This window comes from Indicator indicator, chromosome 25 (assembly GCF_027791375.1).
Source record: "Indicator indicator isolate 239-I01 chromosome 25, UM_Iind_1.1, whole genome shotgun sequence".
Classification (NCBI taxonomy): domain Eukaryota; kingdom Metazoa; phylum Chordata; class Aves; order Piciformes; family Indicatoridae; genus Indicator; species Indicator indicator.
The window spans coordinates 15408173-15433804 of record NC_072034.1 but is presented as its reverse complement, the minus strand read 5'-3'; the positions used below and the strand labels follow the sequence as shown (position 1 = coordinate 15433804).

Here is a 25632-nt window from a genome sequence, read left to right as displayed (position 1 = left end):
GTCCCTGGGGAGTCTGCCACAGAATCCCATTTGTGGGAAACCCACAGATCTCAGCACCTGTATCTCCAATTTGAGTTGATGTATTGGAAAGGTTAGATCTGTGCTTAAATCATGTAACTGTCTTTAGATGTGGAGTGTAAACCCCACAACCCAATAATTGAACCTGTGAATGCATCTTGTGCATAAGTTATGGTGGTGTTTGAGTAGTAGTATTAAGTAGCAAAATATATGAAAATATACATTTTATGACAGTTACTTACTGAATCCCTCTGTCTTGTGCTGGTTTGAATGCCCTCTTTGTCCAGACATGCTGCCAGCAGAAGCAGGACTGTGCATGATGTCTCTGTGGGGCTTCAGGTCCACTAGCTTAACAACTTCTCTTATCCACTGGGCTCCCTCAGAGGAGTGCTTTGTTGGGAGCTGGGGAGCACACAGATGGCAGCAAGCTATTTATCTCCAGGCTGTCACATCACTGCTTGTTCTCAAAATAGGAGAGACTGTTTCACAGACTGGGCTGTGGCTTTAAAAAGCCTTTTCCCAAATAGGATTTGCTGTGATGGAGAGAAAAGCAGCAGCATCTGCACTTACCATGATGGTTCAGAAGCATCAGTGCTTTTCTCAGCCACACACACACTCCATTAATGTACAAGCACAGCAGCCTGTGGATAATACCTTCCCAGTTTTGTCTCCCTTGCCTCCAGATTGTGGGTAGGATGGGGAGGGAGTACTGTGCAATAGCTTTCTGCACCTGATCTGTCTGTTCCCCAGACCATAGAAGCATAAAACGATAGAATTGTCAGGGTTGGAAGGAATCTCAAGGATCATCCAATTCCAACCCCCTGCCATGGGCAGGGACACCTCACACCACAGCAGGTTGCTCACAGCCACATCCAGCCTGGCTGCAAAAACCTCCAGAGATGAGGCTTCCACCACCTCCCTGGGCAACCTCTGCCAGGCTCTCACCACCCTCCTGGGGAAGAATTTCTTCCTCACATCCAATCTGAATCTATGCACTTCTAGTTTTGCTCCATTCCCCCAGTCCTATCGTTCCCTGACATCCTAAAAAGTCCCTCCCCAGCTTTCTCATAGCCCCCTTCAAATCCTGGAAGGCCACAAGAAGGTCCCCTTGGAGCCTTCTCCTCTCCAAACTGAACATCCCCAACTTTCTCAGTCTGTCTCCATTGGAGAGGTGCTCCAGCCCTCTGCTCATCCCCATGGCCCTGCTCTGGACTTGGCCATCACTGGTAAGCAACAGTACCCAGGCATATTCTTCCCAGTTTCTGGAGCCACCCAGAGAGTGGGTGGAGGTAGATGTACTGCAGCTTGGCTCACAGCCTGGCTCACAACTGTCACAGTAGAGCTGGAAAAGCCCAGCACTGATTTACCAAGGTGGAGCTGGGGGATTGAAGCTTCTGATTGCAGTTACACAGCTTTCATGTCATGTAGGGAGGCTGTCCTCACATATGACCTCTTCAGGGCTTCCCTTCAGCTTCTCTCCCTCTGCACTCATAGCAGACTGAGCACTAGCTTAGGATTTCCCCAGAGTTGTCAGCCAACATTGTGCCACATCCTCCAAAGCTTTACAGAAAGTCTGAGTTCCCCAAATCTGTCTGGATTCTTGTTTGCTCCTCCTAACTCTTCACCTGGACTACTTCTCTGTCACTTGATGAAGAAACAAAAGGATACAGAAGAGGTGCAGTGGTGAGAGCCTGCATGGGCCCTTCTCTGAAACATCTGCCTGGGCTGGAAGGCAGCAGCACAACCTTCATTGCTGTTTGCAAGCAGCCCAGGCCGTGCTGCTGCCTTTTCTTCTCTGGAGTGTAAAAAGCCTTTTATGTGCCACCTTCTGCTAATTATCCAACATCTCTTTTGTGTATCTCACCAGGAGAGGATGCCACAGACTCCTCCCTTTGCAGCTATGTTTGACAGCAGTGGCTACAACAGGAACCTCTATCAGTCCAAAGAGGACAGCTGTGGAGGGCTCTATTACCATGACAACAACCTTCTCTCAGGGTCCCTGGAAGCTCTGATCCAGCACTTGGTACCCAGTGTAGACTACTACCCTGATGTAAGTCTCTAAACCTAGCTCACTGTATGGCTGCATCTCCTAAAGGGAACTCTCAGGTGTGTAGCAGGGGCAGAACGTGTCACACCAATGGCTGTGGAAGAGGTTCAGGGGACTAATTAGCAATGGAGGGATAAACTCATGTGCTTGGTGAGTGCAGCTGCAACAGCTTACCTAACCTAGCCAGCCCCATTCTTTATTACCCCTGTTGTGAGGGGCACAGCCCTTGGTTACATCTTACATAGCATGGCTCAAGCACAAAGGTAAAAGCTGCTTCAGGAGCAATCCCAAGTGTAAATAAAATGTTACTGCTGTACTGAAGGCTCCTGGCACAGCCACAGCCAAGAGTCTTTCTTCTGCAGATGGTAAAGTGTTAGGGACTGGTTTGTCAGGGACCTGAGCAAGGATACAACTGGCAGTAATCGATCCCTTTCTCTGTTTTGTTGTCTGCAGAGGACATACATCTTCACCTTCCTTCTCAGCTCACGCCTCTTCATGCACCCCTACGAGCTGATGGCCAAAGTCTGCCACCTGTGCACGGAGCAGCGCAGACCGAGCGAGCCTGGCCCAGACAAGGTATGATGCCTTGCTCAGGGCCTCCTGGGAGTCCACAGAATCACAGAATTGTCAGGCTTGGAAGGGAGCTCAAGGCTCAGCCAGTTCCAACCACCCTGCCATGGCCAGGGACACCTCACACCACAGCAGGTTGCTCACAGCCACATCCAGCCTGGCTGCAAAAACCTCCAGGCATGAGGCTTCCACCACCTCCCTGGGCAACCTCTGCCAGGCTCTCACTACCCTCAATGTGAAAAACTTCTTCCTACCATCCAATCTGAATCTCCCCACTTCTAGTTTTGCTCCATTCCCCCCAGTCCAATTGCTGCCTGACATCCTAAAAAGTCCCTCCCCATCTTTCTTGGAGTCCCCTTAAGATACTGGAAGGCCACAAGAAGGTCTCCTTGGAGCCTTCTCTTCTCCAGACTGAACAGCCCCAACTCTCTCAGTCTGTCCTCATAGCAGAGCAGCTCCAGCCCTCTGCTCATCCTTGTGGCCCTTCTCTGGACACCTTCCAGCACCTCCAGATCCTTCTTGTAACAAGGGCTCCAGAACTGGACGCAGTACTCCAGGTGGAGTCTCACCAGAGGAGAGAACCATCAACCCTTACGCTCCACATCATCCCTTAGAAAGGAATTCTGTTCCTTTTGGGTTATTCATGTGCTGTGTTGCTGTTCCATGTAACATTCCTCCTTCTGTTCTCAAATAGAACTGGATACGAAAAATTGCACCCAAAATCCTGCAGCTGTTGACTGAGTGGACAGAGACCTTCCCTTATGATTTCCGAGATGAGAGAATGATGAGGAACTTGAAGGAGTTAGCACAAAGGATAGCCAGTGGTGATGAGGTAAGTTGTCTGTGCATGAAGTCCTTGGATAAAAAGGTGTTCCTTTAGTGCTTTGAGAGGGCAGGTTTATTGTGGATAACAGGGTAAGGCTCTGAGTGGACTTAGTTTGAAGGTGGTGGTGGGCTGATAGCTGTCTAGTAGCTAGACCTAGAAAGACTTCACAGCATAAACAGATCCTTTTCAAAGCGTAGGCAGGGTTCACTCCATCCCCAAACCCATAATACTATTGTGCAGAATGCCTTTTAAACAACTCCAGGGATGGTGTCTCCACCAACAGCCTCCCAGCACCCTCTTCATACTGCTCCGGCACCTTGTTTCCCACAGCTCTGTAGCTATGGCTGCTCTACATGAGCACAGGATGTGCAGGACAGAAGCTCTGAGGCTTCAGCTGTGTGCTGCGTTGTGGCAGTTTGGGCTGGGTGCCCCCTGCCACTGCCGCATGAGATACACCTCTGGTGTCCTGGGTGCCCACCCACAGGGGTGGACACAGGAAACGACGTATTTCTACCCATAAATCCTGCACCCTATAAGGCCATCTGCAGAGTCATTCTCTTCCTCTTTCTTCCCTCTCTGCTCCCACGGGAGATGTCCTCTCTTATCGGGTAATGCCAGGGGAGTATCTCAGGCCTCTTAGGCCTGTCTAGGCCTAATGCCAGGAGGAGAATGGAGGGGGTGGGCAGTCTCAGACCTGGCCAGCCTGAGACTTGCCTAGCAGTGGGAGGGGGGGGGGAAGGAAGAGCCCTGAGGGATTGGGTAGACCCTCAGGTGGGAGGAAGGGAGGATTGGGAAGCTTTTGGGAATTCTGTGAGGGGGTTCTGTATGCCTTAGGATCTTCTTTTCCACTATGCTTTGTAGTTTGTAGTTCTCTGTAGCTTCACCAATTGCTTTTCCATTTAAACTTTTCCATCACTCTCCAATCTGTTTGCGTGTGTCATTCTTTTGTCCCTTTCGGGGCAAGAGATGTTCTGGCTGGCCTCAAACCAGCACATACGTGGAGGGGAGGACAATCCCAGTGGGATTATTTGGAATGGAACAAAACTAGAAATGGGGAGATTGAGATTGGATGTTAGGAAGAAGTTCTTCCCCATGAGGGTGGTGAGTTGTCACAACTCTGGGTGTTGGTGGGTTCAGAAGGGTTGAGCTCGTAAGACTTCCTTTTAAACAGAGGATTTTGCAGTCTTAGCTGAATTGATTTGACTGCTGAGAAATGTGAAGGATGTTCATATTCTGCATGCTTAGAATCATAGAATTGATTTGGTTGGAGAAGACCTTTAAGATCATCAAGTCCAACTATTAACCCAACACTGTCAGGTCACTGCTAAACCTCTCCTATGAGGACAGACTGAAAGAGTTGGGCCTGTTCAGTCTGGAGAGGAGAAGACTGAGGAGACCTTCTTGTGGCCTTCCAGGATCTGAAGGGGCCTACAAGAAAGCTGGGGAGGGACTTTGGAGGGTGTCAGGGAGTGATAGGACTGAGGGGAATGGAGCAAAACTAGAAATGGGTAGATTCAGATTGGATGTGAGGAAGAAGTTGTTGGCCAGGAGGGTGGTGAGAGCCTGGCAGAGGTTGCCCAGGGAGGTGGTGGAAGCCTCATCCCTGGAGGTTTTTGCAGCCAGGCTGGATGTGGCTGTGAGCAACCTGCTGTGGTGTGAGGTGTCCCTGCCCATGGCAGGGGGGTTGGAACTGGATGATCCCTGAGGTCCTTTCCAACCCTAACAATTCTATGATTTTTTGTTATTTATTATGGATCTTTTTGTTGCTGTTTGGAGTTGAAAGATGCGCTGTGCATGTTTGGGATCACTGGCTCTAGTTGGGGGTGTCCCTGTTTGCTGCAGGGGGGGTTGGACAAGGTGACCTTTCAGTGTCTCTTTCAACCTGATGCAATCTGTGTGTGACAGACACAGCTTTGTGGGTGTTAGTATTTTCCATTTTAGTGATTGTGCTTGGAAATAGCTAGTTAGTCACTGGGAAGCTCTGCAGGTCTGAGAAATCCCTGCAGATGTTGATAATTTCTTTGGTTTGTGTGAGTAAGCTGTGCTGGATTCAGGCCTCTGAGCTGTAGCTCACTTGGAAGAGCTATAGCAGGTTTGGGGAAAAGTTTCAAAAGCAAAACTGGAGCAGGAAGAATTGTCTTGAGCTTAAAGCATCAGATATGGACTCATAGAAAGTCCCAAGTGCCAGGCCCTCCACCTGGGTCACAACAGCCCCATGGTAAGCTACAGACTTGGGGTTGTGTGGTTGGAAAACTACAACTTGGAGAGGGACCTGGAGGTTCTGGCTGACAGTCAATTAAATAGGAGTCAGCAGTGCCCAGGTGGCCAAGAAAGCCAATGGCATCCTGGCTTGGATTAGAAATACTGTGGCCAGCACGGACAGGAGGTGACCATCCCCCTGTGCTCAGCGCTGGGGAGGCCACACCTCGAGTGTTGTGTTCATTCTGGGCCCCTTACTACAAAAGGTACATTGACCTCATTGCTCTCTACAGCTCCCTGAAGGGAGGTTGGAGTGAGGAGGGTGCAGCCTCTTCTCCTTTGTGTCAAGCCATAGGAGCAGAGGAAATGGTTCCAAGCTGCACCAGGGGAGGTTCAGGCTGGATGCTAGGAAATATTTTTTCACCATGTAACATATTGCTCCATCAGAAAAAGGTCTTTGGAAAAACCTTCTTTGGTTCATTTCTCCCTACCTCTTCTCCCTCAGTTTAATTCCAGTCCTTCTCTTTTTTTTCCCCCCTCTCTGTGTCCTACAACACACCATCATGTTCATCATGTACAAGGGCTTGTAGGGACAGGGGCAATGGCTTTAAGAGAGAAGAGTGGAGATTTAGACTGCATCTTAGGAAGAAATTCTTTACAGTGAGGGTGGTGAGACACTGGAACAGGTTGCCCAGAGAGGTGGTTGAGGCCCCATCCCTGGAGATACTCAAGGTGAGGCTCAACAGGGCTCTGGAAGCCTGATCTAGTTGGGGATATCCCTGCTGACTGCAGAGGGGGTTGGACTTGGATGCCCTTTGGAGGTCCCTTCCATCCCACTCTATGATTCTATGAAAGTACAAGCATCAGCATCAATCTGTTTTGGTGTCCTGCAGACTTTAATGCTGTCTTCTCCCACTTTGAAACCATCTGCCAATGATTTCATGTCCTGCCAGATGTACAGGAAGAATGTACAGCAGCTCCTGCAGAACCTGCTCCGGAAGCTCGCCACTGTTGGCCAGTACGAGGAAGTACTTGCAAAAATTAATGCCACATCCAAAGATCACCTCACACTTCTGAAGGCCAGGCCCCAGACCATCCAGAGGGACATCATCACTGTCTGCAACGATCCCTACCTGCTGGCTCAGCAGCTGACACACATAGAGCTGGTGAGTTGTTGTACTTTGAGTCTGATTTCATTTTCCTCCTCTTTTTGACATGGAGGTTATGACCTCTCTGTTCATCTGCTTTGTTTAGGAGAGACTCAATTATATTGGGCCAGAAGAATTTGTCCAGGCATTTGTGCAAAAGGATCCTTTGGATAATGACAAGGTAACTAACACCTTCCCTGCCATCTAAAGGAGCAGTCTCATCTGTTTGACTCCAGTGAGTAAGTCCCACATCAAGTTCAGAATTGCAGAATTAACCAGGTTGGAAAAGACCTTTGAGAGATGATCATCCAGTTCAACCTAGCACCCAACACCATCTAATCAACTAACCCATGGCACTGAGTTTCTCATCCAGGCTTGTTTTAAACACTTCCAGGGATGGTGACTCCACCACCTCCCTGGGCAGCACATCCCAATGGCCAATCTCTCTGTCTGGGAAGAACTTCTTCCTAACACCCAGCCTGAACCTCCCCTGGCACAGCTTGAGACTGTGTCTTCTTGTTCTGTTCCTGCTTGCCTGGGAGAAGAGACCAACACCCACCTGGCTACAACCTTGCTTTAGGTAGTTGTAGATGGCAGTAAGGTCCCCCTGGGCCTCCTCTTCTCCTCTTCTTCAAGACCAAAGGATAGAGGACAAAAGTTGGATGAACGGAACTGATACTACAGTGACAGTAAGCTATTAGGTCACCTCAGCCATGAAAGGATGGAGAAATGTCTAGATCCTGCTGTGGCAGGCAGGGCTGGACTAGATGATCTTTTGAGGTCTCTTCTAACCCCTAACATTCAGTGATTCTGTAACTGACACAGACCTGGAGCACCTCTGAAATGAGGCATTTAACATCCTGGAGCTCAGATAGCTCCGAGCTGGAAGCAAGAAATGAGGAGTATCAGAAAAGAGCTTTATAGTGAAAATGCTTTAGGACTTACTATATTCAAAATGTTGTTGATGGTTTTCCTTCCTGGAGGACAACTTCTGAGGGAGACCTCATTGCTCTCTACAGCTCCCTGAAGGGAGGTTGGAGTGAGGAGGGGGCAGCCTCTGCTCCTTGGTAGCAAGAAACAGGACCAGAGGAAATGGTTTCAAGCTGCACCAGGGGAGGTGCTGGCTGGATGCTAGGAGATAATTCCTCACAGAGAAGGTTCTCAGACATTGGAATGGTCTGCCCAGGGCAGTGCTGGAGTCACCATCCCTGGGGGTGTTCCAGCAGTGTGTGGAGCTGGTGCTTAGGGACATGGTTTAGTGCTGACCCTGCAGTGCTGGGTTGAGGGTTGGACTGGATGAGCTTTGAGATCTCTTCCAACCTGATGTTTTCTGTGATTCTGGAGCTCCAAAACTCCGCTGACAAATTGAATAAATTAACACATTTGCTGGTTTTTTTGGGTTTTTTTTCTGATTTAAGCTAAGGGAGAACTTAATCCTTTTTTCTTTTTTTCCTCCAGACCACCTATGTGGTCTACAGCTGGAGAAAGCTGAGTTTGACTTTGGCTTTTCTGTTACTCATTTTCAGCATCTGTTTTTCCTTTTAGCAAACTGAACTCTTGACAGCAAACTGGAAACTAGGGCAACTTGTAGCTAGAGCACAGATGACAAAAAAGGGGACAGTGAGCTGTAGATCCATGTGAGATGAAAGCTCAGTGTTTTTAACTAACTGTACTAGGGTTGTTATCTCCTTGAGTGCTGCTTTTGAGCTGATCTGTGCTCTATAAATAAACTGACAAAACCAGGCAGTTGAAACTTGAATCCCTGTCCTCCCTACAACTGACAAACAGAATGAAATGGGTCAGGTTTACAATTTGATGTTCAGTCAGGCAGTCTCTGGAAATGGTTTTATAGGTAGATACCAGCAAAACTGCTGTCTGACCTTTTTCAGGCAAGCCTGAGATGTGATGTGGAAGATGTTCCACAGAACAAACAGCACTGGTTAGGAACAAGAGAATCCAAGCAAAATAGAAGGGCTGAAGTCCCAAACTGAAGAAGCAGAATGTTAATGTGAATTGTGGAATCAGAGAACTGTTTCATTTGGAAGAGACCTCTAATATCATCCAGTCTGACCTTCAACCCAACACCACCATGGCCATCAAGCCATGTCCCCAAGTGCCATGATCACAGGTTTCTTGAACACCTCCAGGGATGGTGACTCCACCACCTCCCTGGGTAGCCTGTTGCAATCCTTGACCACTCTCGCAGCAAAGAAATTTTTCCTAATACGACCTCAGCATTGTTCCTAGGACTGCCATCACCAACTGAACACAAGGTGCCAGTGGAGTGGGCTGGCCTCTGCTTGCCTTCTGCACTCACAGAGGGCATAATGCTGCCTCTGCTGGCAGTGAGACAGGGGTGAGGAATGAAATAGAGCTCACATTCAAGGAAGCTTTAAGCAGATACTTAGCTTTGTCTGCATAAGTCTATCTTAAGTCCTTACTTACAGCATCCTAGAAGGACTTTCCATCAGAGATGGATTCTGCATTCCTACTTGAGTGCTTTGCCAAGCCAGCAGCTCAGCAGGAAATGATGTTTGCTCAAATACTCTCCTTGCTGCTCTCAGAATCACACAATTAACCAGGTTGGAAAAGACCTTTGAGATCATCAAGTCCAACCTATCACCTAACACCATCTAATCAACTAAACCATGGCACTAAGGTCCTTATCCAGTCTTATTTTAAACACTTCCAGGGACAATGACTCCACCACCTCCCTTGGCAGCCCATCTCCTTCCAAGCTTTTTGTCCCTGGGTAATTTCTTGTTCCTTGAAGGTGTTTGGGGATGGCAGTGCAGAAAGTCAAAAGGTCTCTTTCAGGGAAAAGATGAAAGATTACACTGAAAGCTGCTACTTTTCTTCTGTCTGCAGGGATGCTACAGAGACCAAAAGAAGACCCAGAATCTGGAAGCCTATGTGGAATGGTTTAACAGGCTCAGTTACCTGGTTGCAACAGAAATCTGTATGGTGAGCAAAGACTCTTTCTGACAGAAGGTCTTGTTTGGTCTAGTCTTCTGTAACTGTGAAGCCTTCCCAGGTTCAGTGCCCCTTCAGTGTGCCCTTGGCCTTCTCCTTCTCTCAGCTTTGTACTCTTTCATGTGTGGATGAAGTCAGCAGAGGGCTGAATTGGCAATAAGTTCCATGCTTTCAGCATCATCCTCAGGCCTCAGCCTTGTTTCTATGGCACAGTGGCAATGTGCTGCTGGGTTAACCCTTTCTGGCACAGGAATGCATCTGACCTGCCCTTCTCACCTCTTAGGGAGACCTCTTTTGCCTCCTCTATGCTGACTGCCTTCTCTGCTCTGCTGTTCTCCAGCCCCTTCTTCTTGGCAGAGCTTCTTTACCTGTTGCTCTCTAGCTGCCCTGTATCTGGATTGTCTTTTCTATCCTGAGGGCTTTAGAACACAGCAAGTGTGGCTTCCTCTGCACGTAAAGCATGGTGTGAAGTGGTGGTAGAGGTGGAAAAGACTTTTAACAGGGGTGCTGTTTCTTTTGGGGATGGGTGGGAGTGCTCCTGAGGAGTGTGACGTTGGTGGCATCTCTTGCAGCCTGTGAAGAAGAAGCACAGAGCAAGAGTGATAGAATATTTCATTGATGTGGCACGGGAATGTTTTAACATTGGCAACTTCAACTCCTTAATGGCCATTGTCTGTAAGTATGAGCTCTGAGGCCTCTTGGCTCTGATTGAGTCTGGATATAGCAAAAGGAAAGCTTTATCTAAAAGTCTGCTGCTTAGCATGCTCGGGGGAAGCTGGGAGGGGGAAATGTTGGAGGCTGTTTAGTCTGGAGAAGAGAAGGCTGAGAGGGAATCTTATCAGTGTCTATAATTATCCAAGGGGTGCGTGTCAGGATGAAGGTGATGGTCTCTTTTTGGTGCTGCCCAGTGATGGAAGGGCTCTGGGCAACCTGATCTAGTTGAGGGTATCCCTGCTGTCTGCAGGGGGGTTGGACTGGATGAGTTTTGGAGGTCCCTTCCAACCCAGACCATTCTATGATTGTGTAATTGAATTTTGTTCCCAAAGTAGTTTTTAATAATAGAATTTCAAGAAAGTGATGAATCTGATTTCAGAGTAGCTCTCTTGAAAATACTGATTCTTGTTAACAGCTCCTTTGCTTTTGAATCACTCACTCCAACAATTCCCCTCTCTTGTATCAAGCTGGCATGAACATGAGTCCTGTGTCTCGGTTAAAGAAGACTTGGGCCAAAGTCAAGACGGACAAATTTGATATTCTTGAGGTATGTTTGGCCAATATTTGGACATGGCTCTGCAAAGGTATTTTAACTGCTCTAAAATCTGAGTTTGGCTTCATTACGAAGTGTTTCATTTAGTTCCTTTGTGCTCTTGACGGAAACTCTAGAAGCTGTAATGGAAATCGTTCAGCCAAGTTGTATTCTTGGGATGTAGAAGGAGGAAATTGAAGTTTTTTTAAATATGATGATGATGGGGGTGTGGAGAAGAGGAGGCTGAGGGGAGGCCTCATTGCTCTCTCCCAGCTCCCTGAAAGGAGGCTGGAGCCAGGTGGGAGTTTGTCTCTTCTCCCTAGTCTCAGGTGACAGAAGGAGAGGAAGTGGCCTGAAATTATGCCAGGGGAGGGTTAGGTTGGAAATGAGGAGAAATTTCTTTGCTGCAAGAGTGGTCAGGGATTTGAAGAGGCTTCTCAGGGAGGTGAGGGAGTCCCCAAGTCTGGAGGAGTTCAGACTATGGCACTGGGGGACATGGTCTAAGGTTGATGGTTGGACTTGATGGTCTTAGAGGTCTCTTCCAACCCAAACAATCCTGCAACTGTATGAAAATGAGTTTATCTACTGATCAAATGGACAGGTGAAGAGACACTGCAGGCCTCTAAAAGGCCATAGTTGTGCTGCTATTCAGCAGACTTCCTGCTCTTCTAAAAGAGCTGCTGAAGTGAAAAGGAGTGTGTGTGGTGTTGGCACTGTCTTGTTTCTGACACGACCTTCATGCCTTGCAGCATCAGATGGACCCTTCCAGCAATTTCTATAACTACCGAACTGCTCTGCGCGGCGCCGCTCAGAGGTCCCTGACAGCTCACAGCAACAGAGAGAAGGTATGGACTGCACAGGGCCTGGCAGTGGGCAAAAAACAAATGTGCTTCCTCAGCTTTTGTGCTGCTTTGACACCAGGCAGAACATGGAATTTGCCCCAAAAGGGGAACTGTGCTGGAAGGTGTCCAGAGAAAGGCCACGAGGATGAGCAGAGGGCTGGAGGTGCTCTGCTCTGAGGACAGACAGAGAGTTGGGGTTGTGCAGTCTGGAGAGAAAGCTCCCAGGAGACCTTCTGATGGCCTTGCAGGATCTGAAGGGGGTTCCAAGAAAGCTGTGGAGGGACTTTTGAGGGTGTCAGGTAGTAATAGAAACAGGGGGAACGGAGCAAAACTAGAAGTGGGGAGATTGAGATTGGACGTTAGGAAGAAATTCTTCCCCAGGAGGGTGGTGAGGGCCTGGCAGAGGTTGCCCAGGGAGGTGGTGGAAGCCTCATCCCTGGAGGTTTTTGCAGCCAGGCTGGATGTGGCTGTGAGCAACCTGCTGTGGTGTGAGGTGTCCCTGCCCATGGCAGGGGGGTTGGGACTGGCTGAGCCTTATGGTCCCTTCCAACCCTGACAATTCCAGGATTCTATGAACTAACCACACCTACTCAGAATGTGGAAGCTAAATGAAAAGAATATTTAGAAATGTAGATTAAATACAAATGTAAACTATATATAAAAGGTAATAAACATAGACATACATACATATAACCCAACAAATCTCAGACCCCCCAGATCACCCTCTGGACAAAGAGCCCAAGGGCTGCTACCAGCTAACAAAGTATTACCTCTCTCCACTCCCCACCACTGTTTCTCACCATAACCCAACCAGAAATGAGCAGGCAGAAGTAGAGATAGGGGGGAAAAGAAGCAAGAAAGAGGCAAACCCAAGCTGTGCTGCAGATTATATAGGAATTTTACAGACCAATGACATGGGATAAAAATATCTCTTATGTTCTGTTCAGCCCCTTGGGGACTGTCCATCCCCTGGACTTTCTTGAATTCTCTGGAAAAACTTATTTACAACTAAGATCTTAGTCTTAAATCTGTAACAGCTTTGGTCTTGGGATTCTTAGTTTCAGCAGAGTGGTCAGGCACTAGCAGAGGCTGGCCAGGGAGGTGGTGGAGTCACCAACCCTGGAGGTATTTAATGGACGTGGTGCTTGGGGATACAGTTTAGGGGTGACCCTTGTAGAGTAGGGTTAATGGTTGGACTTGGTGATCCCAAGGATCTTTTCCAACCTGAATGTTTCTGTGATTCTATGAGTTCCTTTGATTTTCCTTTGTACAGTCATCATGGTTTTGATTTGAGATCAGGCTGAGAATAATGTTGTTCTTCCCTCAGATTGTGATCCCTTTCTTCAGCCTCTTGATCAAAGATATTTACTTCCTCAATGAGGGTTGTGCCAATCATCTTCCAAATGGCCATGTCAATTTTGAGGTAAGTAGAGCACTGGCTGTGGTATTGATCTGGGGCAGCCCAGATTGTGGCTCAGATTCCACTGAGTAGAGAGAGAGCAAAATTAGACTGGAATTGGAGTGTATCTGCTGCTTTCCACAGAAGCTAGGAGGTGCTCAGGAAAAAGCTGTTTTCTTGTGGATGGAATGTTCATAGAGACCCTTTTGGTAGTCACAATTTTTTCATAGGTAAAGTCAGAACTTTTTCCCAGTGCCCAAATTCATCTACATTTTTCACCTCACAGATTTCTTCTACTTGATGACAGATTCAGTCAAATTAGACTTTCAGAGCTGCTTGTTCAATTCCACAAGTAAAAGTTGAATTCATCCTTTTCTCAAGATGCAGGCAGTGATTTTGTGCAATTAAGTCCCAGACTGTCTCTGAAGAACTGCACCAGAGCAGCAGTGAGGGAGTTTTGAGTCTGTTGTCTTTCAGTAGTTCTTTTGCCTCCCATTTCAGACTCTTTACCTGGCAGTGTGGATTGCCCAGTCATTTGTTTGCTGCTGCTTGCAGCTTTCAAGAAGCCTGGGTCAGACACACAACATTGCAGTACATTTCATTTGTAATCATCAGCCTGAATCAGCTTGTTCTAAAGCTACACTGCTCTGGTGAGACCTCACCTGGAGTACTGTGTCCAGCTCTGGAGCCCTCAACACAGGAAGGACGTGGACCTGATGGAGTGGAGCAGGTCCAGAGGAGGGCCATGAAAATGCTCAGGGGTTTGGAGCACCTCTGCTACAAGGACAGGCTGAGGGAGCTGGGGGTGTTCAGCCTGGAAAAGAGAAGGCTCCAAGGAGACCCTAGAGCAGCCTTTCAGTACCTGAAGGGGCCATAAGAAGGATGGAGAGAAACTGTTTGCAAAGGCCTGCAGTGATAGGATGAGGGGCAATGGCTTCAAACTAGAGTAGAGCAGATTGAGATTGGATGTTAGGACAAGTTCTTCACCATGAGGGTGGTGACACACTGGAACAGGTTGCCCAGGGAGGTGGTTGGGGCTCCATCCCTGGAGATATTCAAGGTGAGGCTCAACAGGGCTCTAGGCAACCTGATCTAGTTGGGGATGTCCTTGCTGACTGCAGAGGGGGTTGGACTGGATGAGCTTTGGAGGTGCCTTCCAACCCAGACCATTCTATGATTGCAGGATTCTGTGATTCAGATCTGGAGTGTTCTTTTACTCAAGGAATCCATGTGCACTTGAGGCACGTTAAACTTCATTTGAAAGAACTTATCAATGACTGAGAACAACACACTGCAGGAGGAATTTTTATTTTTTGAATCGATTTCCAGCAAGAAAATGTGGGAGCATTTCAGATGAGCTAATTGAAAGGGAACATCTGCATTTCAAAATGGCAGTAGTAAGCATAAAGAGCCTCTTGGTGTGGAAATTACTAAATGTGTCACAGGGATACAAACAAACATGAGCACCATCAAGGTCAAGATTTGGGCATAAGTGTTCTTACCAGCTCCTTGGAAAGAAATGAAGTGCAGATTGTGATTCCACTATGTAAATTCATAAATAACAACCATTTTGTCAGGGTGCAGGAGTGGGAATTCATCTCAGTTTGAAGCAGAAATGCAAAGCTGAGTTGTTGAGGCAGAGCACTTTCCATTCTAACTTGAAAGCTGGGGAGAATCCAACCTTGGACCTGAAACTAAGATCTCTCCCTCTTAAAAACCTGCTCAGGGTAAATAGTGCCCACTGTGTGGCACCTCTTCTCTTTTCTCTCCTGTCCTGACAGAAATTTTGGGAGCTGGCAAAACAAGTCAGTGAGTTCATGACGTGGAAGCAAGTGGAGTGTCCTTTTGAAAGGGATCTGAAGGTTCTGCAGTACTTGCTCACTGTCCCAGTCTTCAGTGATGATGGTAAGGAGCTTTTGCAGGTCTGCAGACACTTGCTACTGCTTAGCCTCTATGTAAAGTTGTGGTTTCCTCACAGTAAAAAGAAATTTTTTTTCTTTGTGTTTTTTCCTGAGACCTCTGTTTGGAAAGTAAAAAGTGCTTCTCCCTTACAAATGAGAAAGAAACTAGGATTTTGGTTTTTCTGGTCTGTGAGAGTTGATGTTTTGCTTTTCTCTGAAACGGAATGAAAAAAAAAGGCAAAAAAAAAAAAGGATTGGATATGTGGTCCCTGTAAATATCCTCTGAAAAGTATTTATAGAGATTTCCATGATGCTTTGCACTAAAAGAGAGGAAAAAAAACCCCAACCAAACAAAAAACAACAGGGACTTCAGTATCTGCTATAAAGCACCATGTCTCTGGGCTCTCTTTTTCTTTTCAGTCTTCTCTTCCCCTCTTGTGCTTTTCAGTTTTCACTGGTTGGGTTTTATTCCCCCTCAGGACAGCCTTTGTTCTCAGGCAGTGTTTGTTAGCGTTGTCTGGATGTAATTCTTAAGCAATTCTCTGCTTCTAATGGTGTTCTGGAGCCCTCATCTGAGGAATGGATAATGCAAGCCTGCTTCATTTTGACTGCAGTCCATTTGCCAGGGAGAGCCAGTCTGAAAATGGCAGCAGGCTTTTAACCTCTTGTATTTGCTTCTGCTTGCAGCACTTTACTTGGCTTCCTACGAGAGCGAAAGTCCCGAGAACCACATTGAAAAGGACAGATGGAAGACACTCAGGTTGGTGTCAGAGGCTACCCCCACCAGTACACAAAGAGAATGGGACACAGAGCAAGCACCAAAAGAGTTCCAGCCAAATGGCACTCTGCATCTTCCAACAGATGGGGCACAGCATCCCTGTAAATCCCCCTTCCATCTGGGGCTCATGGAAGAAAGAGAACAGTCAGTCTGTATCTCAAACCCTCTGAAGCCTTCTCTCCCTTAGGGGGTGGGAATTAGAAGAAGTCGTTTTGTATCTTAATTTCTTGTGCTCCTCAGTGTAGGAAAAAATACTTGGTAAATGTCAAAGAAATGTCTGCTTCCTGCCAAGCACTGGACACAGAGCATTTGGGTTTCCAAGCAGATGTTTCTGCAGCTGCTGCATCCCTTTATACACCCAGCCTTGCAGATAGGGATAAGGTTGGCAGGAAGATTGCTCTGGAGCAAATGGGGAGGGGACAGGCTCTGCTCAGTTGCACCCTGGGATAGGACAAGGGGCAGTGGATAGAAACTACAGCACAGGAGGTTCCACTTCAATGTGAGGGGGAACTTCACTGTGGGGCTCACAGAGCACTGGAGCAGGCTGCCCAGAGAGGTTGTGGAGTCTCTTTCTCTGGAGACTTTTAAGCCATCTGGATGTGTTCCTGTGTGACCTGTGCTGGATTCTATGGTCCTGCTCTGGCAAGGGGGTTGAACTGGATGATCTCTGGAGGTCACCTCCAACCCCTAACATCCTGTGAGCCTGTGAAATGAATTCATGAAACTAGGTAACAATTTAGAGTCCAGGCTGGGACAAGCAAATCTAAGCAAAATCCTGGGTTTGGCTTGAATTCTGCTGTGGGTTGAATGTAGCTTCATCAAGGACAGAAGGAAGAAAACATATACCAGGGTTTTTTCTTTTCTTTTGCCAATCAACTTCTTATTTTTCTAAAAGTCAAATTCATAGCAGCACAGAAAATGAATCAGGTGCACAGATGGAGACACAGAATTAAGCAGGTGTATGGATCAGAGAAGGTTAGGGGTTGGAAGGGACCTCCAGAAATCATCCAGTCCAACCCCCCCTGCCAGAGCAGGATCACCCAGGGCAGGTCATATAGGAACACATCTAGGTGGGTTTGGAATGACTCCAGAGGAGGAGACTCCACAGCCTCTCTGAGCAGCCTGCTCCAGGGCTCTGTCACCCTCACAGTGACAAAGTTTCCCCTTCTGTTCCTGTGGTACCTCCTCTGTTCCAGCTTGCCCCCAGTGCCCCTTGTGCTGTCCTTGGACATCCCTGAGCAGAGCCTGGCTTTGTCCTCCCCACACTGCCCTGCACACCCCTCAGGCTCCTCTGCTCCAAGCCCCAGCTCCCTCAGCCTGGCCCCACAGGGAGATGTTCCACTGCCTTTACCAGCTTTGTGGTACTGCCCTGCACTCTCTCAAGCAGTTCCCTGAGGCCCTTCTTGAACTGAGAGGCCCAGAACTGGACACAGTATTCCAGATGTGACCTCACCAGGGCAGAGTAGAGGGGAAAGAGAACCTCTCTCAACCTACAAACCACAGCCCTTCTAATACACCCCAGGATGTCTGTGGCCTTCTTGGCCACAAGGGCACATTACTGGCTCATGGGCATCCTTTTGTCCATCAGGACCCCCAGGTCCCTCTCCTCTGTGCTGATCTCCACACAGAAGGGGATGTAGCAATTCCACCTTTTGGGGAGAAAGGCAGAGCTACTCTCATCAGTGCACAGACACTCCCCATTATACAGGGGGCCAGACAGATGAAGACTGAGCTTGAAAATCTGTAACACCACAGAATTCAGTTTCACAGGATCCTTACCCGAGGCACTCTGAAGCTGTCTGAGAAGATCTGCATCATTCTAGTGATTGTCTTGACTGACTTCCTTACCTTTCTCCCTTCCTTTTAGGTCAGTGCTGCTGGGCAGAGTCTAGTGCACAAGCTGGCTGCTGTTTCTGCCTCCCGTGGATTACCAAGGGGCATGGCTTGCTTTGTTTTCCTGCACACCCAGTGGCAAAGGGATGAAAAACCTACAGTCAGTTGTGCTACTGTGTCAGCAAAGATGAAACAAGATAACTCAGGAGAAAGCAAGCAGCTGCTCAGAGCTGAGAGATGAGGTAAAATCACAGCCTGCTCTGCTGGACTGCTGCTTGAGGACAGCACTGACAATCATTTGCCCAGGAGTCACTTCACACCTGGATGGAATATTTTTCCCCTTTGTTGTCCTGCAGCTTGCAGAGTTGATAGTAGATTACAGAGGAGGAAAAAAAACCAACAGAAATCACCATTCCTTTCAGTGAAACCTAAACCTGCCCTGAAGAACTTCCATTCCCAATAAGCCAAGAACTTTGCCTGACTGGGATTGCAGGGAAGTGAAAGGAGTGGACAGAAAAAATCTGGCTGCTGGGGAGATTTTTCCCCTCACCACTGGAATGGTGTCTGTGGATTTTTTATTTTTTTTTTTCTTTTTTCCATTATGTTTTTGAGTTAGCTGCTGGAAAGCAAACTCATTGTGATCCTAAGTTATTTTTTAAATGTCAAATGCTAAATGAAAATCAAAGCTGTGTTCGAAATCACACCTGCTGCAGAAATACTGTAGCTATGTAGCTTGGACTATTCTACAATTTCTAGGAAGGATCTCTTGCTTGCTTGCTTTCCCTTTCTCCTTCCTTCCTTCCTTCCCTTTCTCCTTCCTTCCTTCCTTCCCTTTCTCCTTCCTTCCTTCCCTTCCTTTCTCCTTCCTTCCTTCCCTTCCTTTCTCCTTCCTTCCTTCCCTTCCTTTCTCCTTCCTTCCTTCCCTTCCTTTCTCCTTCCTTCCTTCCTTCCTTCCTTCCTTCCTTCCTTCCTTCCTTCCCTTCCTTTCTCCTTCCTTCCTTCCTTCCCTTCCTTCCCTTCCTTTCTCCTTCCTTCCTTCCTTCCTTCCCTTCCTTCCTTCCCTGCCTTTCTCCTTCCTTCCTTCCTTCCTTCCTTCCTTCCTTCCCTTCCTTCCTTCCCTTCCTTTCTCCTTCCTTCCTTCCTTCCTTCCTTCCTTCCTTCCTTCCTTCCTTCCTTCCTTCCTTCCTTCCTTCCTTCCTTCCTTCCTTCCTTCCTTCCTTCCTTCCTTCCTTCCTTCCTTCCTTCCTTCCTTCCTTCCTTCCTTCCTTCCTTCCTTCCTTCCTTCCTTCCTTCCTTCCTTCCTTCCTTCCTTCCTTCCTGCCTTCCTGCCTTCCTTCCTTCCTGCCTTCCTTCCTTCCCTGCCTTCCCTTCCTTTCTCCTTCCTTCCTTTCTCCTTCCTCCTTCCTTCCTTCCCTTCCTTTCTCCTTCCTCCTTCCTTCCTTCCCTTCCTTTCTCCTTCCTCCTTCCTTCCTTCCCTTCCTTTCTCCTTCCTCCTTCCTTCCTTCCCTTCCTTTCTCCTTCCTCCTTCCTTCCTTCCCTTCCTTTCTCCTTCCTCCTTCCTTCCTTCCCTTCCTTTCTCCTTCCTCCTTCCTTCCTTCCCTTCCTTTCTCCTTCCTCCTTCCTTCCTTCCCTTCCTTTCTCCTTCCTCCTTCCTTCCTTCCCTTCCTTTCTCCTTCCTCCTTCCTTCCTTCCCTTCCTTTCTCCTTTCTCCTTCCTTCCTTCCCTTCCTTTCTCCTTTCTCCTTCCTTTCTCCTTCCTTCCTCCCCTTCCTTTCTGCTTCCCCCTTCCCACCACATGCTACAAACAGTCCTATTTTTCCTATGCAGATTTCTTTCTCTACTCTTCCATCCTCGACCACCTTCTTCTTCTATCCAGTTGAACAACCTGACCTTTCTGGAAGAGTCCTTGAGGAAGTGGGGTCCCAAGTGTGTTGAAACAGGGGAGTATGTTTTTATGAAGTCATTTTATAATTGCCTTTTTTGTTGGAAAGGGTAACCATGGAGAACACAACCCACTTTGGCTGAAACAGCAAGAGGCCAACACCAAAACCACAGGAGGCTTCTTCTCACCTCCAGCTGTGGGCAAATCAGTCTCCCTGGCTGCTTGCTCCATGGGTTGTGTTGATGACTGAAGCAGTTCACTCTGTCACACTCCTAGTAACTCTCCAATAGCTCCGAACATGTAGTCACTCCCTTTATCCTAGGAAGAACCTGATGGGGAAAAAATAATCCTGTAGCTGTAGATCACCCTGGACACAAAATCACTAAGCAAAAGCACATACTTGGAACAGCAACAACAACAAAAAAAGGGGTGGGGGAGGGGGGATTTGCAATGATCCTGCCTCTGTTATTTAAAAAAGAACTAAGAATAAATATCTCTATTTGTTGCACTGCATCTCTGGAGTTTTCAGCTAGTCTGGGTTTGATGTTCTCTCCATGCCTGTTCAGACAAGCATTTCATGTTTCAGCTCTGTAGGAACCTGCTGAAGTAGCCTTCATCAGTGGGGATGTTGTCCTTATACACATCCTCTTTGCTGGGGCAAGGTGTTGGCACTTAATGAATTACATATCCCAGGAGCACCAGGTGGAGAAGGACTCTTCTGCTCCTGCTCCACTCCCATTCTCCAGTCAGTGTGAAGGAGGAAGAAGAGGCTAACTCTTGAAAGGGGAACACTGGTGCTGCAGTTCATTACCTCCCAGCTTTCATCAGGTGAAGTCTTTCCCACCTTCCTCTCTAAAGCCCTCCCTCATTGCTGAAGGGTTACAGGAAGGAGTTACTTCATGCAAAAAGCTTAGGAAAATGGTGTAGTCCTCTTCCACATATTCTGGAAGTAGGATGATAGGATGCTGAGGTACATAAATGAGCTTCTGTGATTTGGTATCCTCATTGTCATGGTTTTTATTACATTTTTTAGTTCTGGAGAAAGCCAGAGGGTTGAATAGAGGGTTAGCTTACCTGTAAGAAGAGCTGCCCTCCTGCCCTCCTCCACTGTAACACTGCTGGGACTGCTCTCCTGGTTGGAGATGGGTTTGTTGTCTGTGCACTTGGAAGGAAGCCTTTGTAAATAAAAACACAAACAGCATTGTACAGCTTCTAACCAGAGCACAGGAGCAATGTGTTGTCTCATGGGCCAGCCTCTTGCCAAGAAAAGGCAGCACACAGCAGGGTGATTGCTGTGGCTGAGGCACTGCTGCCTTAGCACAGAGGCTGGGCAGCAGGTGCAGGAGCCTGTGGATGCAAATTCCCTTGCTCTGGGCAAGCCAGAGGCTACTCCTGTGGGCATTAGCTTAAGATTTGATGTTAGAGTGATAGGAGTTGTCATCAAACACTGAAACCTTTGCTGTATTATTTGGTGCAGGCACTGTGCTAAGCTTCAGTTTTGAACATCCTGAGCTGCTGTGAGACTGTTGGGTGCTGGCTGGCAGAAAGCCATTGGCACACCTGCAGCAAGTGAGAGAGAAGATGCCTGACTCTTGTATGGCTCACCAGCCTCTAAAGGAAGCAGCACAAACTCTCTGTAAGGAGGAGCTGCAAGAACTTAATAGCTCTACAAGTGGAGTGCTCAGCCAGGACTGAAAATCCCAGCTCAGTGCTGACAGATGCTTAGAGGTTAATGGGGACAGAAGCAGCATTGTAGTCTCCTGTAGAAAGAGCTCAAACATTTCTTTGTGGTGCAAAGCAAACTGATTTTTATGGACCCATCTGAATCAGATCAAAAGAGCCTAGGTGTCTGGCAAAGTCAACAGGAACAATACCAATCCTTATAATCCAAATATTTCCCTTTTCTGCTGCTTGGATACATTTTATTGGCATCATCCTGATGGCTTTGAGAACCTGATCTAGTGGAAGGTGTCCCATGGCAAGGGGGTTGGAATGAGATTGTCTTTAAGGTCCCTTTCAACCCAAACCATTCTATGAATCATGCAAATGATAATCAGTTACCTGCAACCATGTGCAAAAGCCTTTTACAATTGTCATGGCTCAAAGAGCAAGCAAGAACCTGCAGCTCCACCTGGAGTTTTATGGAGGTTAGTTTGTTTGGGTTTTTTCCTGCCTTCCTAAACAACCTGCTCTCAGCTGTGCTGAAATCAGTGCTTGATCTAGCACTCAAAATCACCTTTGTGGGTAACAGGCAGAATGTCACACGTTTCCCACCACTTCTGTTCTCCTGGGGAATGTGCCCTGTCACTTAGTGTGACTTTCCGTGTCGCAGTTGTGTGCAGCAGGACCCCTTGTGGGCTTCCTGCAGCATTTCTGCTGGAAACGAGGAGCAATCCTTTGGCAAGGTACCAGTATGTGCTTTTTTCTCTCAGCTCTGCTCTGTCACCTCGTGGTGAGGCTGAGCAGATTTTTTCCCACATAAAGTGAGAGGCTAATCCCTAGGGATGTGTTCCCTCACAGCTGCCCTGCTGCTGGCAGTCAGATCCAGAGAGCCTGCTAAGCTTTGCTAAATGGAGGTTTGTGGTCATGGGCTCCTGTGTCACCAGCTGGTTTTTCTCTTCTTCTATCTTGTTCCTAGCCTGTGCTTTATGGTCATGGGCTCCTGTGTCACCAGCTGGTTGCTATCCCATTTAATGTCATTACCAGGTTAGGTTTCAACGAAGTAGAAAGTTAAATATATGAGAACATTTCATAGACTCATAGAATTGTCAGGGTTGGAAGGGACGTCAAGGATCATCCAGTTCAAACTCCTTGCCATGGGCAGGGACACCTCACACCAGAGCAGGTTGCTCAAGAGCCACATCCAGCCTAGCTGCAAAAACCTCCATGGATGAGGCTTCTACCACCTCCCTGGGCAACCTGTTCCAGTGTCTCACCACCTTCATGGTGAAGAAATTCTTCAGCACGGTGTTAATTTTTTAATAGGCAAAATTTTCCTTACAGTCCATACAAACTCAAATATTTTCACCCCAGAGGGTTGCTTTTATAATAGAGATTTTCAGGACATCATACACTTTCTGTTGATGTGCTATTAGATACTTGCTATGGTTACAAAGAATTGGTCAATTCAGAAGCAAAGCATACGTTTATAGCTAGACAGCATTGCTGTTAACAGGATCACAGGATGTTAGGGGTTGGAAGGGATCTCTGGAGATCATCCAGTCCAACCCCCCTGCCAAAGCAGGACCATAGAATCCAGCACAGGTCACACAGGAATGCATCCAGATGGATCTTGAAAGTCTCCAGAGACTTTCTGGGCAACCTGTTCCAGTGCTCTGTGAGCCTCCCAGTGAAGAAGTTCCTCCTCATGCTGAAGTGGAACCTCCTGTGCTGGAGTTTATATACACAATACAAACAATAATGGATTGAAGCTTCAGGAGGGCAGGTTGAGACTGGAGATTAGGAAGAAATTCTTGAGAGTGAGGGTGGGGAGACATTGGAACAGGTTGCCTAGGGAGGCTGTGGATGCCCTCTCCCTGGAGGTGTCCAAGGCCAGGCTGGATGAGGCCTTGAGCAACCTGGGCTGGTGGGAGGTGTCCCTGCCCATGGCAGGGGGGTTGGAACTGGATGATCTTGAAGGTCCCTTCCAACCGAAACCATTCTATGGATCTATGAATTTCTCTATATTATTTAAAATGCTGTTTTTCTTCACAAAGAATAGAACACTTTCCTTTTTATTAACAGCCTTGCAAACTAGTGCCAGGTGGATAATGTCCTGGGAGGCATAGCAGTTGCCTCCTTAGCTGGTTGTCAGTAATTAGGTAATGATTGTCCCAGGGGAAGTCCCCTCAGTCTAGGGTGCTAACAGGGGAGCTACAGAGCAGGCAGGCAAACCCTGACCTACAAGTGTATTCCTGGCAGGAAGGAGGGAAAACACGGCATCAAAAGATGGATTGTCATTCCCAGCCGACACGATTCAGTACCTTGGGATGGCTCTACCAGGCATTTTGTGAGAAAATGCAGCTGTTTTTTCTGGTGTAGCAAGAACCCCTGCAAGACTCAGCCAGCAGCAGTACCAGCCCCAGGCTGCCAGCAGGTGAGTGCTGGCCCTGGAGGGATGGAGCCAAGAGCTGGGTCTAGCTTCTGCACCAGTTGTGTGAGACTGACACTCACAAAGAGAGTAACAGTGAATGGCAGAACATCATTTTGTTCCTCTGGAGGGTGATTGGGAGTGACTCTGAGGAGAGATAGGTTTCAGCCTGTGGAATTTGGAACTGGCAGCAGGAGTCCCACAGCATGCAGGCCATTCGGGGCAGCTGGCTGGCATCAACAGCTGCTTGGCAGAGCTGTGTGGTGCACATAGAATGGTCTGGGTTGGAAGGGACCTCCAAAGCTCATTCAGTCCAACCCCTTCTACACTCAGCATCCTCAACTAGATGAGGTTGCCCAGAGCCCTGTCAAGCCTCACTTTGAATGTTTCCAGGGATGGGGCCCAACCACCTCCCCCAGGAAACCTGTTCCAGTGTTCTACTACCCTCATGGTAAAAAAACTGTTCCTAACATCCAATCTAAATCTATGCTCACCAGTAAGCAAATGTGACACCTATCTATGAGAAGGGCTGAAAGGATGATCCAGGGAACTACAGGCATGGCAGTCTGACCTCAGTGCCAGGAAAGGTTCTGTTGCCTGAGTGCCAACACATGGCACTTACAAGACAACCAGGAGATCAGGCCCAAGCAGCAGGGGTTTATGAAAGGCAGCTCCTGCCTGCCCAATCTGATCTTCTCCAATAAGATGACCCACCTAGTAGATGAAGGAAGGACCCTGGACATTTTCTACCTGGACTTCAGTAGAGCTTTTGACACTATCTCCTACAGCATTCTCCTTCAGAAACTCCTGGCACAAGGCTTGGCTCAGTGCCCTCTGCACTGGATAAAAAGCTGTCTGTCTGTCTGTGCCTAGAGAATGGTGGTGAATGGAGCTAAACCTGGCTGGTGCCCAGTCACCAGTGGTGTCCCCCAGGGTTCAGTTCTGGAACCTGGCCTCTTTAATGTCTTTATCAATGATCTGGCTGAGGGGATTGAGGCACCCTCAGTAACTTTGCAGATGACACCAAGCTGTGTGGCTGTGTATCTGGACCTGCTAGAGAGTAGGGAAGCTTTAAAAGAAGATCTGGATGGATGGAACTGATGGGCCAAGGCTAATTGTATGAAGTTTAACAAGGCCTAGTGCCAGGTCCTGTACTCTGGGCCACAACCACCCCATGGTAAGCTGCAGCCCAGGGGATGTGTGCTTGGAAAGCTGCAACTGTGAGAGGGACCTGGGGGTGTTGGTTGACAGCTGACTGATCGTGAGCCAGCAGTGCCCAGGTGGCCAAGAAAGCCAAAGGCATCCTGGCTTGGATTAGAAACAGGGAGGGCAGCAGGGACAGGAGGTGATCATCCCCCTGTGCTCAGCACTGCTGTGTTTGGTTCTGGGCCCTCACTGCAGGGAGGACATTGAGGGGCTGGAGCCTGTCCAGAGAAAGGCAATGAGGCTGGAGATGGCCCTGGAGCACCTGGGTTAGGAGGAGGGGCTGAGGGAGCTGGGGCTGTGCAGGCTGGAGAAGAGGAGGCTGAGGGAGACCTCAGTGCTCTCTCCAGCTCCCTGAAGGGAGGTTGGAGTGAGGAGGGAACAGCCTCTGGTCCTTGGGGGCAAGCCACAGGACCAGAGGGGAAATGGTATCAAGCAGCCCCAGGGTAGGTTCAGGTTGGATCTCAGGAAATACTTCTTCACAGAGAGGATTCTCAAACATTGGAACAGGCTGCCCAGGGCAGTGCTGCAGTCACATCCCTGGGGGTGTTCCAGCAGTGTGGAGCTGGTGCTTAGGGACATGGTTTAGTGCTGAGCCTGCAGTGCTGGGTCGAGGGTTGGACTGGATGAGCTTGGAGGTCTCTTCCAACCTGATGTTTCCTGTGATTCTGTGAATGT

At 48.1% G+C, this 25632-nt stretch overlaps 1 protein-coding gene across 3 annotated transcripts; it reads left to right on the top strand.

Moving 5' to 3' along the window:
* The first annotated feature begins 1861 nt into the window (after window positions 1-1861).
* Window positions 1862-17839, top strand: RASGEF1B (RasGEF domain family member 1B). 3 transcript variants are annotated; one of them, XM_054392292.1, is made up of 14 exons: window positions 1862-2068; window positions 2519-2641; window positions 3330-3467; window positions 5551-5553; window positions 6614-6826; window positions 6915-6989; window positions 9677-9772; window positions 10354-10456; window positions 10963-11042; window positions 11777-11872; window positions 13197-13292; window positions 15050-15173; window positions 15857-15929; window positions 17815-17839. In XM_054392292.1, the coding sequence occupies exons 1-14, from the start codon at window positions 1892-1894 to the stop codon at window positions 17837-17839; spliced, it is 1422 nt and encodes a 473-aa protein (XP_054248267.1). In that variant the 5' UTR covers window positions 1862-1891. The 3 variants fall into 3 exon arrangements, with proteins under 3 accessions (XP_054248267.1, XP_054248268.1, XP_054248266.1); XM_054392293.1 differs by lacking the exon at window positions 5551-5553; XM_054392291.1 differs by lacking the exons at window positions 2519-2641; window positions 5551-5553 and having other exon boundaries at window positions 1892-2068.
* Window positions 17840-25632: the final 7793 nt, after the last annotated feature.